This window comes from Thunnus maccoyii, chromosome 22, assembly GCF_910596095.1.
Source record: "Thunnus maccoyii chromosome 22, fThuMac1.1, whole genome shotgun sequence".
Taxonomy (NCBI): Eukaryota; Metazoa; Chordata; class Actinopteri; order Scombriformes; family Scombridae; genus Thunnus; species Thunnus maccoyii.
The window spans coordinates 15,007,886-15,022,805 of NC_056554.1; the positions used below are offsets into that span (position 1 = coordinate 15,007,886).

At 43.8% G+C, this 14,920-nt stretch overlaps 2 protein-coding genes across 2 annotated transcripts; one reads left to right on the forward strand and one right to left on the reverse strand.

Moving 5' to 3' along the window:
• Positions 1-36: 36 nt before the first annotated feature.
• LOC121889075 (E3 ubiquitin-protein ligase CCNB1IP1) lies at positions 37-3,814 on the reverse strand. Its single transcript, XM_042400761.1, has 5 exons — positions 3,712-3,814; positions 2,500-2,804; positions 2,191-2,337; positions 1,629-1,803; positions 37-582 (listed from the first exon to the last, which is right to left on the reverse strand). The coding sequence occupies exons 2-5, from the start codon at positions 2,794-2,796 to the stop codon at positions 416-418; spliced, it is 786 nt and encodes a 261-aa protein (XP_042256695.1). The 5' UTR covers positions 2,797-2,804; positions 3,712-3,814; the 3' UTR covers positions 37-415.
• Positions 3,815-5,156: 1,342 nt separating this feature from the next.
• Positions 5,157-12,153, forward strand: si:ch211-212k18.5 (sal-like protein 4). Its single transcript, XM_042401256.1, has 3 exons — positions 5,157-5,599; positions 7,435-10,793; positions 10,943-12,153. Exons 1-3 carry the CDS (start codon positions 5,524-5,526, stop codon positions 11,177-11,179), a joined length of 3,672 nt encoding a protein of 1,223 aa, XP_042257190.1. The 5' UTR covers positions 5,157-5,523; the 3' UTR covers positions 11,180-12,153.
• Positions 12,154-14,920: the final 2,767 nt, after the last annotated feature.

The window sequence follows — 14,920 nt, forward strand, 5'->3', positions numbered from 1 at the left end:
GACGGGAAAAACTAAGGGCTGAATTCTACAGCGATGTCTTCTCAAATGTTTTATTTCGTAAAATCTGTCTGTTTTTTGACAAGGAGCAGGTGAAGCTTACTCATTTACGGTCAATCTGACACAATTTACATGAACAGGGAAGCCTGTTCTGCGTAAACAAACAGTTTATGTTGTATTTACATTGTCTAATGCTTGAACAGAGAGCAGGACTGAAAATTCATATTGGCTTTCACTGCCAGTTGTAGCCCAGTGTTTGCTTTTTTTGGCCACATTTATGTCTCAAAATGACAAATAACACTATGAAAATGCACCCAAGCAACAACTTCAACTTAAATAATAACAGAACTTTGTTAACATATATGAATAAATGCGGTTAAGCTGATGCCCCACATCCACTGTGAAACCTGTGCCTGTCTCAGTGCTTCTTGATGAAGGCCCGGCCTTTGTCCCTGGCAGGGGAGCTGAACTGGAAGAAGGTCTTTGCTCCGTCAGCCTCCAGGCAGGAGAAGAACCGGCTGTCCCCGTCGTGGCTCACTGAGAGGAACTGAGGGCTCCTCTGGGGAGTCGCCTGCCGGGCCACCCCTGGGTGACACACGGGAGGTTGACGGATGTCCCTCATTGTTACACTGAGTAAAATTCCCTTACATAGACAATCAGCTCATTACTCCCAGTGTTCTTTCTGGATGACCACCTCTTCTTGACAAAACACCTACAGCTGTGTCGCCTTTTGTGCCACTTAACATTATCCTTGCTGTTTCCTTCCTTTACTCGTTAATCACCGTGGGCACAACTCAAATGTGACAACTGATTTTATAAAAGCATCAAATTCTACAGCAAGGGCAGAACAGCTCACATTATTATGTTATTTCATCTCAACTAAATGAAAGTGATACTTAAGCCCATATTAAAGATGACTGTTTTATTGCAACTCACCGTTATTTTCATTATCAATCAATCTGCCAATTATTTTCTCCTATTAGTGAAAATGCCAAATTTCCCAAAGGTGATTTTTTTTTTAAAGTTAATTTTGTCTGACCAGCAGCCAAAAAAACCCCAAAATATTCAATTTACTATCATAGAAGACTTAGAAAACCAGCAAATATTCACATTTGAGAGGGCGGACCCAAGTAAATGTGGACATTTTTGTTTGACTTATCAAAATTGTAGCAATTGATTTTTGCCTAATTAATTGACTAATTGTTTCAGCTATAATATTTTTATCAGAAGCTGCCATTCTAAAGCACAAGCTGGCCTGTGGATCTCCTGTTGTAACCATCAGTTTATTTATTTTCTTAAATTGTTCATACTTAAATAGATATGAAAAAAAATTGTCCTTTGATACCCTGAAAACATTAAGTTTTCTGTGTTAAGTTCTGTGACGAGTCAGTTTTGAAAAGTTTATCCCTATAACAAAATAATATATATAATAAGAAAAAACAATATTTGAAAACGGAAAAATATATTAAAATATTACAGCTCATTTCCTTATTTTACATCTTAAAAAGCTGATTCATAAACTCCTATAAAATTATGTTTTACATGAATTTAAACCTATCCAATCTACCCTTTCATGAGTGCACATTTAAACGTAGAAAGGCATTAATCTGAGATCAAATTATTGTTCTTACCAGTGTTGAAGTCGTGATGTCCTGGATGTGTCAGGGTGTCTCTGTCCCCCACACCCACCACCATATTGCGCAGCCTCAGAGAGTCGTACAGCCCCTGTAGTTTCTGGTACTGCCTGTTCCTCTCCATCAGCCTCTCAGACACCTCGCTGTACTTCCTCTTGTACTCCTCCATCACCTGATGGAAAAAAGATTTCCTTGATTTCTAAATATTTCATCTAACATTACTCTTCTGAATTTGAAGTTTTCTAAATCGAGCCCAAAGATTAAATAATATCCTGTTCCTTATCTCAATGGTCTGATGTGTTTTTAATAGATCACTGGCCAAATTCTAACTTATTTGTGGATCATAAGCAGAGATGAAGATTGAAAACATGAGGTTTACTGCTCCTATTTTTATTTCTTTATCCTCAAAAGTATCCCTTAGCAGGTCAGAGGGCCAGCTGAAGCCATTTTTATCCAAATTACAACTAAAAATTAAATTTGACAATTGATAACAGTCTTAGGGCTTCATTTCAAACATGAGATTATGAATATGCACTTGAGTTCAAGAGTTGCTGTTTACTTTCTTCAGGGAGGCAATTTCCCCTCTCATGGAAGTGAGCTCCAGTTCTCTGCTCTGGTTCTGCTGGGTCAACACCTTCTCCATCTGCTTCAGCTGTGCCTCGGACCGTGACAGACTGTACTCTTGATACAGATGCTCCTGATGGACCTGTATACAAACAAACTGATGAGCTTGGTGTTTTATAGGAAAAGAGAAGACAACCAGACTGACACAGACAAACAGATGTAACACAGATGTCAACACACCTTTATTCTAGGAGTATGTGGTGTATGAGTTTTCTAGGTTTTAACTGAAAGAAAGATATTTGACCTGATAGCTCCAGAAGGCCAGAGCGCGGGCACTGATGTCCAGAACTACATCTGGTCGCAGACCTGCCAACACCATGGCTTTGTAGTCCTCAGAGGGCGACAGTTCTGTCCTCACAATGTCCAGTTTCCCAGACAGAGCGGATGAGCAGGCCGGGCAGATGGCAGGAGAGCGGCTGAACTCACCGGATCCGTGCTGATCACAGAAAACGTGTGAGCAAGCCGTGACCCAGGCGAAGCCGCTCAACTTGGTCCGACACTTTGGGAAGTTACACAGGAGCGTATCATCGCAGAGAGACATGATCCTGACTGCAAAAAGTACAGAAACAGTTGAGTAATGAAGATGAGTGCAATAGGCACATCATAAACTGAAGATGATAAGAGGATTTTACCCATATTACAGTATGATATCGATCATAGGTAGATATCATGAATACTTTAATTTAGACTCCTTATCTTGTCAAGTAGAGAAATAAGGAATAAATACTACTTTAGCCATTCAAATTTAAAGTTGAGTCTTATTTAAATGTAACATGAAGAGCTGCAAAAAGCTGAGAAATGTCAAAGGTGTTTAGTTTTATTTTCACCTAAGGTGTTTGAAGGTTTTATTTTTACTAAAATCTACAACTTCCATGGATAATTAAGGCCCACTGGATCTATTTATCTATGAACATGTTTTCAGGAGGTGTGTTTGCTTGTTTAGCTAGTTGCAACAAACAGTAAAACTCCTGTGTTTGTACTAGCAGCTCTTCAATAATGAATAAATAAAGTGTTGCGACTGCAGAGTGAATCTGGTTGTAATGTGAAATCCTCTAAAACAGCAATTTGATATAACTTTAACTCATTTTCAATGTTTAATTTAATTTTAATCCGTTTCAAAGTATCATTTAAGAAAATACTAGATAATAAATACTTGTTAGGTTCAGTTATATATTCCAAATATCATAACTTTGTTAAATGACGTTGTTAGTTATTAACTGTCAACTGCCATTAACTGCTAACTAGCATTAGCGGGCTACTTACGTTAGCTTACAGTCTACTCATGCTAATTGTACGTTAATATCACCTCTCTTTTCTTCAACTGCTGTTTAAAAAAACGTTTTCAACAACTAAAACTATTTTTTTTCTGTTAAACTCGAAATGGACACTTTAACCATAATGGGAGAGCGAATATATGTCGTTATTAACAGTAAATTTCAGCAGCTACACAACTTACCAGTTGATTCTTCTTTCCGCAGGTGGCAGCAGGTGACGCTTAATCAGCCCTGTAATCTAATTGGCTGTTTGTAACTCCTATATAAATGTTATTATTTTTACTTCAATGATAATAAATAATAATACATTTAATTTGTACTGCACTTTTCATTCTTCAGTAAAAGTTCTGAATAGACTTTATTCAATACTGATAAGAAGATCATCAAGGAGAAATTGGGCGCTTCAAACAGCATTTTGGACTTTGACTCTGGCACCATTTTCCTATTTATTTTCCAGGTGATGCTAATGATCTGGAATGAAGTCAAACATTTCTTGAACAGCCCACATTGTAACCTTTTGTACAAATATAGGAGTCCGTAATTTCCTCCAGATCAAACAATTCCCCTATTTTCTTATACGGTCTCTAAGTGGATATATATGTACCCTATAATGTGAGACACCTACTTAAATATGGCCCCCCCTCCTCCTCCACCTCCTCCTCCACCCACTTTTTTCTCTTTCTCTCTTTTATCCATTTCTCCACGTGGTACAGGAGTAAAGGCGGGGGGTGAAAGAGGGGCATTGTGCTGTGCAGCAGTGGATCCGGGGATTCATAGTGAGAGAGGGGAGATGCTCACTCAACTGTGGCCAGCACGCCATTGTCAAAGATTCCCATCTATTCTCTGCCTTTTAAATAGAGCTCCAGTGTAAGATGCTTTTTTGGGGTGGGGTGGGGTGTGGAGGGGGGGTATTATGCGCTTGGTGATAACACACGAAATACATGCATGCATGTGGAATGGCTGTGTGGCCCCACTTGCACACAACAGCGACTCACGGGCACTGTTGTTGATAATTGGCCCTATGGAAATCAAAGGGTAGAGATATTGCCTGGTGCACCCCTCATCTGGCACAATAACCGCTGGGAAGACGGATTTTTGACTCTTACTGATGCAGACCACCTGCCACTCAATTATTACTGCTATGATTTCATTATCCACCTTGCTTAGACAGTGGTACACCAGGCGGGTCATAAACAGATGTCACCTGATTCATCAGTAACCTGTAAGACTTATTTCAGATCTATTATTGTATCTTAATTTGCCCCATGATGGTTTAATTTATCTTCCAGCAACGGTTGAAACATTTATCTTTAACAAATAGCCAACTCTAACGCCCATTTTCAATGTTTTTTAAGCAACCAACGGCTCTGACACCTCATTGTCATGTTTTATTGAAAGTTTATGGCTGCTGTGTGAGTGTGTAAAGAAAAATAAAGCTGGGGAGAAAGAGAAAGAGAGAACCAGGGAGGCTGTGTGTTACACGCCATTGAAATGCAAATATCATTGAAGAACAAGGAGTGGTTCTGTGTGTCTGTGTGTGTGTGTGTGTGTGTGTGTGTATGGTGTGTGTTTGCATGTGTGTGTGTGTGTGTGTGTTCCCTGTATGTGCATGCAGCGGGGCAGCAGTGGGAGAGGAGGGGCGCAAATTGGACAAGTTTTTTGGGGGAGAAGAGACTTTAGAAAACAGCCACACACACGCACTCACGGCAGCTTCATATGACACGGCGCAGACCTGCGGATTTCCAAAACACCACTGCCCTCCTTTTTTTGACCTTCTTCCACGAAAAAACGTCTCTTTCAACATTTAAAACTGGTTCTACGCTGTTTTGTTATTTTTAAATTCCCCTTTCATCTCAGAGCTTGCGGGATTTGCGCGACTTTTTTTAAATTGTTGATGGTTGGATGGTTTCAGGAGCGCGTCCAAGTGCGCAAAAACGTGCCTGGTGCCATTCAATCGACTGATGCCCCCCTTTCTGTCTGACTCGCCGTGAATCATGTCACGCCGGAAGCAGAAGCGACCCCAGCATCTCGTTAATGCGGATCCGGGGGGCCCAAGGCTGCTATCTCACGGTGAGAAAACATCTTTATGAGTGTGCATGGCATGCGTTTTTGTCTTTGAATTTCTTGAGTCAAAGAGAAAGATAGAGAGAGAGAGAGAGAGAGCATCCACCCTGCAACTCATAGGCAAATGGTGCTCATCATTGCATGTAGAATTTACTTTCAGAGTTTGAAAACTTAAAAAAAACACTTAACAAAAGCAAAAGTTTGGATTTAGAGGGATATGTTTCATGTGTATTGTGTGGTTTCTCTTTGATTTCTGTCATTTATCAGACGTTTATGCATGCATGGCCACATTCCATCAAACACACCTGATTTAACAGACTAAAAAAAGTTTAAGGTCTGAGTTTGTCAACTGTAGAAACCCCTCCTGCTTAGTCATTCACTGTTATGGGCCCCACTAAATGGAGGCCTTAGGCACTTTGGTCGGGGCCAATAAACTTGTCCCTGTGAAGTGAATAGAGAAGGATTAACTAACATACATCTGTGGCCATTTTCATGTGCTGTTCATCCTCTAGGAAACCAACAGGCTGCTCAGTGCTGACTGCTGGAGGTCTTTGATTAGTATAGAGCACTCTCTTATTTGTTAACAATAAGGTGCATGGGTTGGGGGGAAGGGAAAGCAGTGTTTTTGGTAAAGATTAATCTTCCACCCTTCTATTCTCTCCTTCTTTCGCTCTTCATCCATGCTATTCTTCCTTATGCTCCCCTCTTCCCCCATTTTCCACTTTCTCATTACTTCCCTCCCCTTTCTTTCTCCCTCTTTCTCACCCCCCCCCCCCCCCCCCCCCCCCCCCCCCCCCCACACACACACACACACACACACACACACCCCAGCCCTATTGACTGTATACTCCTACACAGTTGGGGGGGTTCAGATGGATGAGAAAAAAAAAAAGATTGAGGGGTGATAGAGAGATTGTTCTCACAGTTGTACTGGGTGATAGCTTCAAGTGCATGCACCTTAGAAACTCTGCAGGTAAACTTCTACATGAAAGTAAGAGTTCAGATTGGGAATTATTTATATTCTCCCTGCAGGTTCGGGTCTGTTTATAAGTCACAGAGAAGGAATTTCACTGAGGTACAGTCTTTCATTCCATCACTATATCTCTCCAGGAGGGAATAGTTAGTTTGTCTCTCCATTGTTGTTACCCTCCCCCCTTCTCTTTCTTTTTACTCTTTCTCACTCTGTGCTCAAGATTCTGAAAGAATTTGACCCCTGAGCGGCAGAGGTCAGATTAGTTGACCAATCAGAGTGTCTGGACAGTGCCCAGAACCCTTAGCATGGCCTGACCCTTGACCTCCACTGTGACGTAAGGGGGGAAGGGTGAATAGGGAGATGAAAGACGTAACTCCTGAAGGGAGGGGGTGGGTTAAGAGGGGTTATGGGTTGTCTTGGTGATGCCCATTGTCCTCTAAAATGTGTTGCCATAGCAGCAAGGTGGTCTGTAAGCTTTTTTGTGTGTGCAAGATGTTTGAGGAGTTTTGCACTGGAGAGCACAGATTGAGGCAAGACATTACAAAGACTCATAGACTGCGGAGTTTCTCCCACTTGTTTATTTGCTTGTTCAAGTCCATTTCCTAGCAGGCATTTCTTTTGAAGTTGTAACAGGATCTTTTGGCATACACACAAATTTGCAAACAAAATTGTAAACAATAACTGGAAGCAATGAAATAAAAACACTTTGTAAGTGAAGCAGAAAGTTTTAATGAATTTACATACCTGGACATTTGGGCTGATATTGGAGATTGTGTATTGCATAATAATAAACACTGCAAAGATACACACTCACTGTGACTGTTCAGTTTTAAAAAACCTCTTTCTTCTGTTTTCTCTCAATTCGCAGATGACCACCTGGGCATGAAGTCACCATCCACATCTCTTGGCTCAGAAGTGACCTCATCAGGGTCCTCCTCCTCATCCCCCACCTCTCTCCAAGACTGCCAGCCGCCTCTGGCCCCTCGCCCATCCCCCGGTGGGCTCCACGCGCCCTCCTTACCCAGCGAGAGCTCGCCTCCTCCCCACTGGCCAAGCCACATTGCCCCCTTCACCACCTCCCTCCCTAACACCCACTCTTCCCTCTCCCCAGACTTTCCTCACCCCTCGCTGTCTTCCCAGACTCACTCACCTCCTCCCCTGGGTCAAACCTCAGGCTCCCACACCCTGTCCCACCAAGGAAACTCTCACTCCACCATGACCTCCCCACCGATGGGCAGTTCGGCCACCACCACTACCTCCTCCTCCTCTTCCATCTCCTCATCTTGTGTGCCACCCCACCGTGACAGCTCCAGCCCAGGTCAGCAGCAGGCCTCCAGCTCTCCAGGGCAGCAGGGACAGATCCAGGTGCCTCCCACCCTGGCAGTACTCTTGGAGGAGCTTAGAGTTTTACAGCAGAGGCAAATCCACCAGATGCAGATAACAGAGGAAATCTGTAGGCATGTTCTAAGGCTTGGAGGGGCTGTCTTTGGCCAAGATAATAACACACAGGCTAGTGGTGCTGACAGCAGCCAGAAAACTGCAGGAGCAGTGTCTTCACCATCACCAACACACCCCTCTACTGCCACTCCAGTAACTACGGCTTCATCGCTTTTGACCGGCCTCCCCTCTTCCCTCTTTCCTCAGCCATCCGTCTCCAAATCAGGTGCTTCACATGTTAATGGCAGCAGGGCTCCATCCTCCTCCTCGTTATCGTCCTCGTCTTCCTCATCTCTTTCATCCACTATCAGCTCCTCTGTTGCCTCCCTACACCCACTGTCTTTGTCATTGGGGTTACCGCCACGCTACCTCCATGAGAAGTCATCTAACACCTCTTCATTTGGTCACAGTAATGGTATCAGTTTCCCCACTCCTCCCCTTCCTACCACCAGCCATTCCCAGGACCTCCAACCCAGCTCCTCCCTCGGCTCTGCCTCCTCATCGGGACGCCCTCAGCATGTCTGCCGTTTTTGCGGCAAGGTGCTTAGCAGTGATTCATCACTCCAGATCCATCTGAGGTCACACACAGGTGAAAGGCCCTACCAGTGTCCGGTCTGCTTGAGCCGTTTTACAACCAGAGGGAACCTCAAAGCCCATTTCCTGCGACACAGAGAGCAGAACCCAGAGCTGTCTCTCTCATTGCTGCCCCCAGCACTGTCAGAGCAGACACAGAGTGGCTCTGCTCCTGGTGCCATCCAGAGAAGGAGAAAAAGGCGAGCTGATGACGATGAGCCATTTAATGGAGTGAAAGGAAGCATTCCCGGGATGACAGAGAACATGGCTTTAGGATTCCTGTCTGGTACGTCCTCTCGCCCCTCGCCTTCCTCTCTACCTCTGCCCCCCTCAGTGGACATGGCGCTGCTGTCCACAGCCCATTCACTTCTACAGCTGAACAGAGCTTCAGCTGCAGCTGCTGCCAGTGTATCCAGCACTGTAATGCCTTCCTCTTCATCCTCATCTTCATCCTCCTCCATGGGCAGTCAGTTCAAAGGAGCAAAGCAGCAGCGATTTGATGAGAATACACCTCCTCACTCAGCCCTCCATGCAACCTCCCCATACTCCCAGCTGGCCCACCTTCCCAAGATTCTCTTCCCTGGAGGTACCTCCCCTCACCACCTTGCACTTCTCCGACCTCCAGGCCACCCATCCACTTCTCACCTCACCTCACCTCATCAGCTACCCTTCCCCTTTCCACCTTTCCCCAAACCATCAACCTCTTCTCCCTCTTCATCATCTCCCAACACCTCTACCCAGACCTCAGACACCTCCAAGTTGCAGCGCCTGGTTCAGAAGCTTGAAAAGCAACCACAGGGAGGTTCTTCTTCTGCCTCCACCTCCTCACTAACCCCTGCTGAAGCCAATGGGGACACACATGGCCATGACCTGACCACCACCTCTAGTGCCTATCGCAGGGAAATGTTGGCTGCTCTCGGCCTGAGCCCAAGTGCCAATGCTGCAGGACTAGTGACCAGCCAGGGAGTCTCAGGTTCTAGTACCACAACCACCACCACCACTACCCCTTCTCTGCCTACTGTTCAGGCTAACCAGTGTGGCGTGTGCCTGCGTGTCCTCAGTTGCCCTAGAGCTCTGCGTTTGCACCAGGCCACACATCTGGGAGAGCGGCCATTCCCTTGTAAGCTGTGCGGTCGTTCCTTCTCCACCAAGGGTAGCCTCAGGGCCCACCAAGCCACTCACCGTGCAAGACCACCCAATGCCCGTGCCTTGAACTCCTGCCCACTGTGCCCACGCAAGTTCACAAATGCCTTGGTTCTTCAGCACCACATCCGCTTGCACCTAGGAGGGCAAATACCACCTGATGAAGACATGCCACCTGAAGATGGCGCAGAAACTGAGAATGCTGTCTTTGATGATGGTGAGAATGACTCCATTGGCTCCCCATCTAAAGCCCAACAACTCCTTCCCCTGGCCTTAACTACAGGCTCCAAGTCTCCGATTGGTGTTCCTGACTCAGGGTCCACTTCTAAGCAACCCACAGCTGCTGATGCATCTTCTGTGAAGACAGAGGAATCCGAGAGCTCAACACCCAGCCCACCCCTGACCCGTAATCCCTCCTCAGCGGGAGCAGAGGACCCCCTGCGTGTGAGAGAGAACACCCTAATTGATAGTAGCCCCATGAACAGCTCCATGTACTCTGAGGAGGAGACCCACGCTGACCTGGGCAAAGCACCCATAGCTACTTTTAATTCAGCTGTAGTGAATGGAGATTCAGAGGCTGATGACACCCCTCTTTCCCTCTGTGTTTCAAAGCCTGGCGCAGAAAATGATATGCCGCATAGAGCGATTAATAATGATGCCACCTCTTCTAAAGAGAATCACGATTGCTCCACAGAAGAGCAAACTACTAGTCCTGATTCTAACCCGAAACCCCCAGGTGCAAACCCATTACCTTCCCTCACCCCTCCTGCCAGCCCCAAAGCCAGGGGAGAAGCAGAAGAGGCCTGTGGCAGTGTACCACAGGAGCCACAGGAGAGAGATGCTGCCCAAAGTAAAGGGAAGGGTGAGACCAGCACACCCAGAGAGCCTTTGCCGGCATTAGATCCAGAGAAGGACACTCCAATTGAGGAGGGTTACAGCGTGCCAGAAGAGCCTTCAGAGGACCCAGAGCCCTCTGTCCCAGCACCAGCACCACATTCCCAGCCTCCTCGCCTGGACAAACCCTACAGTTGCTCCCAGTGTGGAAAGGCATACGCCAGCCGTAGTGGACTTAAGGTAAGAATTTAAGATATTGAGGATTAACACTGCTCTTGAGTTATAGCTTGTAAGATGATGATATGTATGTGGTGATGCAATTTTATGTCAGAATTCACCCTTTTGGACTTGTGACTAAATTATTATTTTGTTGTTTCTCCCAACAACAGGGGCACATGAAAACCCACCCTGGAGTGTTGGCCAATACCCCCTCCAAGGCTCAAACCAATGACAATGACAATGACATTGTGGAGGATCACAGTTCTCATTCAGCCAATAAGAATCCAGGACAACAGGAAGAAAAGCAGGGATTGGCTAAATCCCCTGAGAAAGGTGGCAGCACAGACCCACTACCGATCAGTTTTGGTTCGGATGAGGCGGGCGAGCCTATGGACACTGCTGTGTAGAAAAAGTTAGTATTGTTGAATGGCTGCAGTCAGTTTTTAAAGGGTCCTGACAAGGGAATGTATTTTTTTAATAGAATAAGATTTGTTTTCTAGAGTTATTGATTCTAATTCATGTTTACCTTTCATATTAGGCAGATAGATCTAGTTTGTGATGTAGTAAAATTGCAAGAGATTTGTGAATGTAGAGCATGAGTCATCTTACCTATGTATTTTTGTACTTCAAAGACCACAGTGAGGCCTTATCTTACACACTTCACAGCATTGTCATGATGAGAATTAACTGTTTGCGCCTTTTTTTGCTGACATTTCTCAGCACATACTGTATAAACAACCAGTATAAGCTGATTTGAAATAGAAGACGGTCCAGAAAATGAAACTCACAAGATGAACTCCATACCAAAACAGGCCAAATTAGTAATGGCCAACGTCTGTAAATATGAGCTGCGGTTACATTTTATGCCTTTTTATTGTTACTTTCTTCTTTCCTTTTTTTAATGTGATGCTGCTGAATGCATGTTTCTGATGTGCTGAGTTGCACTATGAGTTGCACTGTGTCCTGTGCTGCTGAAACATCTGCTGAAACAAACACCACATGCTAGCAATGATGATGATGTTGATAATGATGGCGATGAATGTGTTAGATTATCAGTAACTCTGTGAACAGTCCTGTACTTATAGCTGTAAACTTTGCTAGTGGCAAATTACCGTACTCATATTGATGATTGTAAATGGTTTTCCTGATTGTCGAGGCAATCTGCAGTTTCATGTTGGACTCTTGCAGAAACCAACGACAAGGATGAGCCCCGTCCGTTAAAATTCCCCCTCCTTTATCTTTCTTTTCCCCCCCCTCTTCTCCCTACCCTCCTCTCTCAAAGCACTTGAGAGTTTTCTGCTCCTGCAGAAATTGTCTGCACTCACTGCATTCCTGCTTATCCCAGTTTAGTATTTGTATGCTTTTCTTTACCCTTTGTATCCCTTTTTTGTAGCAATGACACAAAATATGTTCCCATGGTTCCCATGTGATGTATAAAAGATAAATAAAACAATGGTGATGTGAAGGGGAGACCTGTTTGTTGCTTGTCTGTGGTTTTTCAGGGCCATGGGATTCGTATTTTTTTGTCTGGGCTCAGTTTAAGCCCGCGTCTCTGTGAATTAATTTATCTGTTTAAGCATTCTGTTTGCATGACTCTGATTCTGTGTGTGCCTGCATGCTGGTCAGTTTTCTCTTGTTTGTTCCAGCTCTCGGTGTGTCTGGATTGGGGGGTCCTTTGTCTGGGGCGCTGGGCTAGCTGTCTCCTAATTCTGCCTTTTTTTGCCCTCAATGTCTTTTAATATGTTTCAGTTCCCCAGTAGTCTCTCTCTCTCTCTCTCTCTGTATGTGTGTCTGCGTATGTGTGTGTGTGAAAAGGATAATCAGAGCCTGTATGAGTGTGATTGAGGGTGCAGCTGTAGAGGCCGCCACCGCCCCCCCCCCCCTCTCCCTCCCCCATTCTGTGTCATACTCTCTTTCATACGTACGCTCTTTCATTTTCTCTTTCATTTCTCTCCCTCACTCTTTCTGCCCCCCCCCCCCCCACACCCCCCCTCCCTCACCGCCTCACCCCCCTCACCCCTATACTCCCCCTCTGCCCCCCTCCTCCCAACCCATGTAATGAGCTGACACACAGGAAGCTCTAATCCTCACACAATGCCACCCCTCTTCCCCCCAGAGTGACTGGGAGCGGGACAGGGGGCAACAGGGACCAACCTGGCCCAGCTGTCCCCAAAATGGCCGCCTTTAATCCCTCCAGTTTTTAGCCTACAGGGGCTCCCGAAACCATGACAACCGGTAACCAAGGAAAAGAATGCCCAGGGGACAAAAGGAGTGAAAGGAGCCATGTGTGAGAAGTTTGTCTACATGCATTCGTGAGCGACAAGGGACGTGTCTCAATCAAAAAAAAAGAAAGAAAGAGAGAAAGAAAGAAAGAAAGAAAGAAAAGAAATTTATTTTAATAGTTATAGCAAAGAAGGAGAGGTGAATACAGAAGTCCACAGGTGTGATGTGGAAGGCAGCAGGCTTTGATCACATAGCCTATAACACATTTATCACTCATCAATACGCATCAATCAACACTCTGTGGACATCAATCATCTTCAGTAGGATGGACAAAAGTTTTTTCTAAGGTGTTAAAGGTCGTCTAATATGCATATTTAGCCTGCAATTAATGAAGAATCAACACCAATTTGGAAGACAAAGAGGTTGTTTACTCCACATTGGGCATCATTCATTTGCTCTTAGTAATTAAACCTGCCACTCAACATGACTCCATTTCCTCACCAGTTATAGACAAAGAGATAGTATGTTAAATACACATTTAAGCACTAATGTATATAAAAGATTTAAATGAATATATCCCAATACTACGTACGCATTTGATATTTGATAACATTTTGTTTCAGGAAGACTCTCTGAACAGTTTTTGTTTTAATTGTTAGCCACAGAAATGTATAAATAGATTCTGTTTGTTGGAGAAACTAGTGAAAAGTATTTATCTACATTCTGTACAAGCAGAATGCAAACTTTAGTTATATTTTGAAAGGAAACTGCACAAATATCTCAACAAAGGGACTTTAAAGTTGTATATATATCATTTTTTCTCAAGTCTTTCTCTGTAAAATAGATCTTGATCTCAACTCACGAATAAACCAAACTTAACCATGCAAACGCTACATGGTGAATCCAGTTTAAACAATTTATATAAATGTTATATGAGCTGAATGCTGAGAAAAGGGCCTGCTCAAGTTGGCATAAACTCCCAATTACGAGACACACTGGAAGGCCTCCAGTGTTTTTGAAAAATCCACAAGAGGGAGCTATGATCCAAAGTTTTTACATCCATCAACCAAGTAAAATCATTTGCCAACACATACATCCATATATACTTTAGAAGGATTTTTATGTTATATATAGACAGATGACATGTTTGCAAATAACACCCTATCATTTTATCTTTCCAGATAGTGATTTAAGACAGATTCATGAATGCAATATTCATCTTTTACTTTAAGTAAAAGTAACAATACTCCAAAAAAATAAAAATACAACATGATAATTAGATAGATAGATAGATAGATAGATAGATAGATAGATAGATAGATAGATAGATAGATAGATAGATAGAAAACTTTATTAATCCCGGAGGGAAATTGCATTGTCACAGCAGCCATGACAGACAACAAAAATACATGAAAACACCAGTAAGACATTAAAACACAATAAACACACAACACATACAGGCACAGAGGCTGTGGTGATTAAAAAAGCAGTTGACTGAGTGAGTGAATAAATAAATAAATATTCGTCAAAAAATTAAAGTCATTAAAGTCAGTAAAAGTCATGCATTGAAAATGTCACTTAAAGGACAGGTTCACAATTTTTCATGTGTGCTTTAAAACAACAGTCAGGTGTCCATATGGACACTGAAAGATGTTTTCCTCGCTGTAATCATCCCTCCTGTTCATACTGGATATTAAAAGATCCCATTCAATTGTGTTTTCAACATAAGTGATGGGGGCCAAAATCCACAGTGTGTCCACACAGTCATTTTGTGCAAAAATGCATTTAAAAGTTTATCTGAAGCTTATATGAAGCCTCATCAACCTGAGATAGTCATATCAAGTGGATATCTGCCACATTTACAGTCTTTTTAGCATCTAATTCCCTCTTTGTGTTTCCTTGGACAGTGTTTCCCTGTTGAGCTG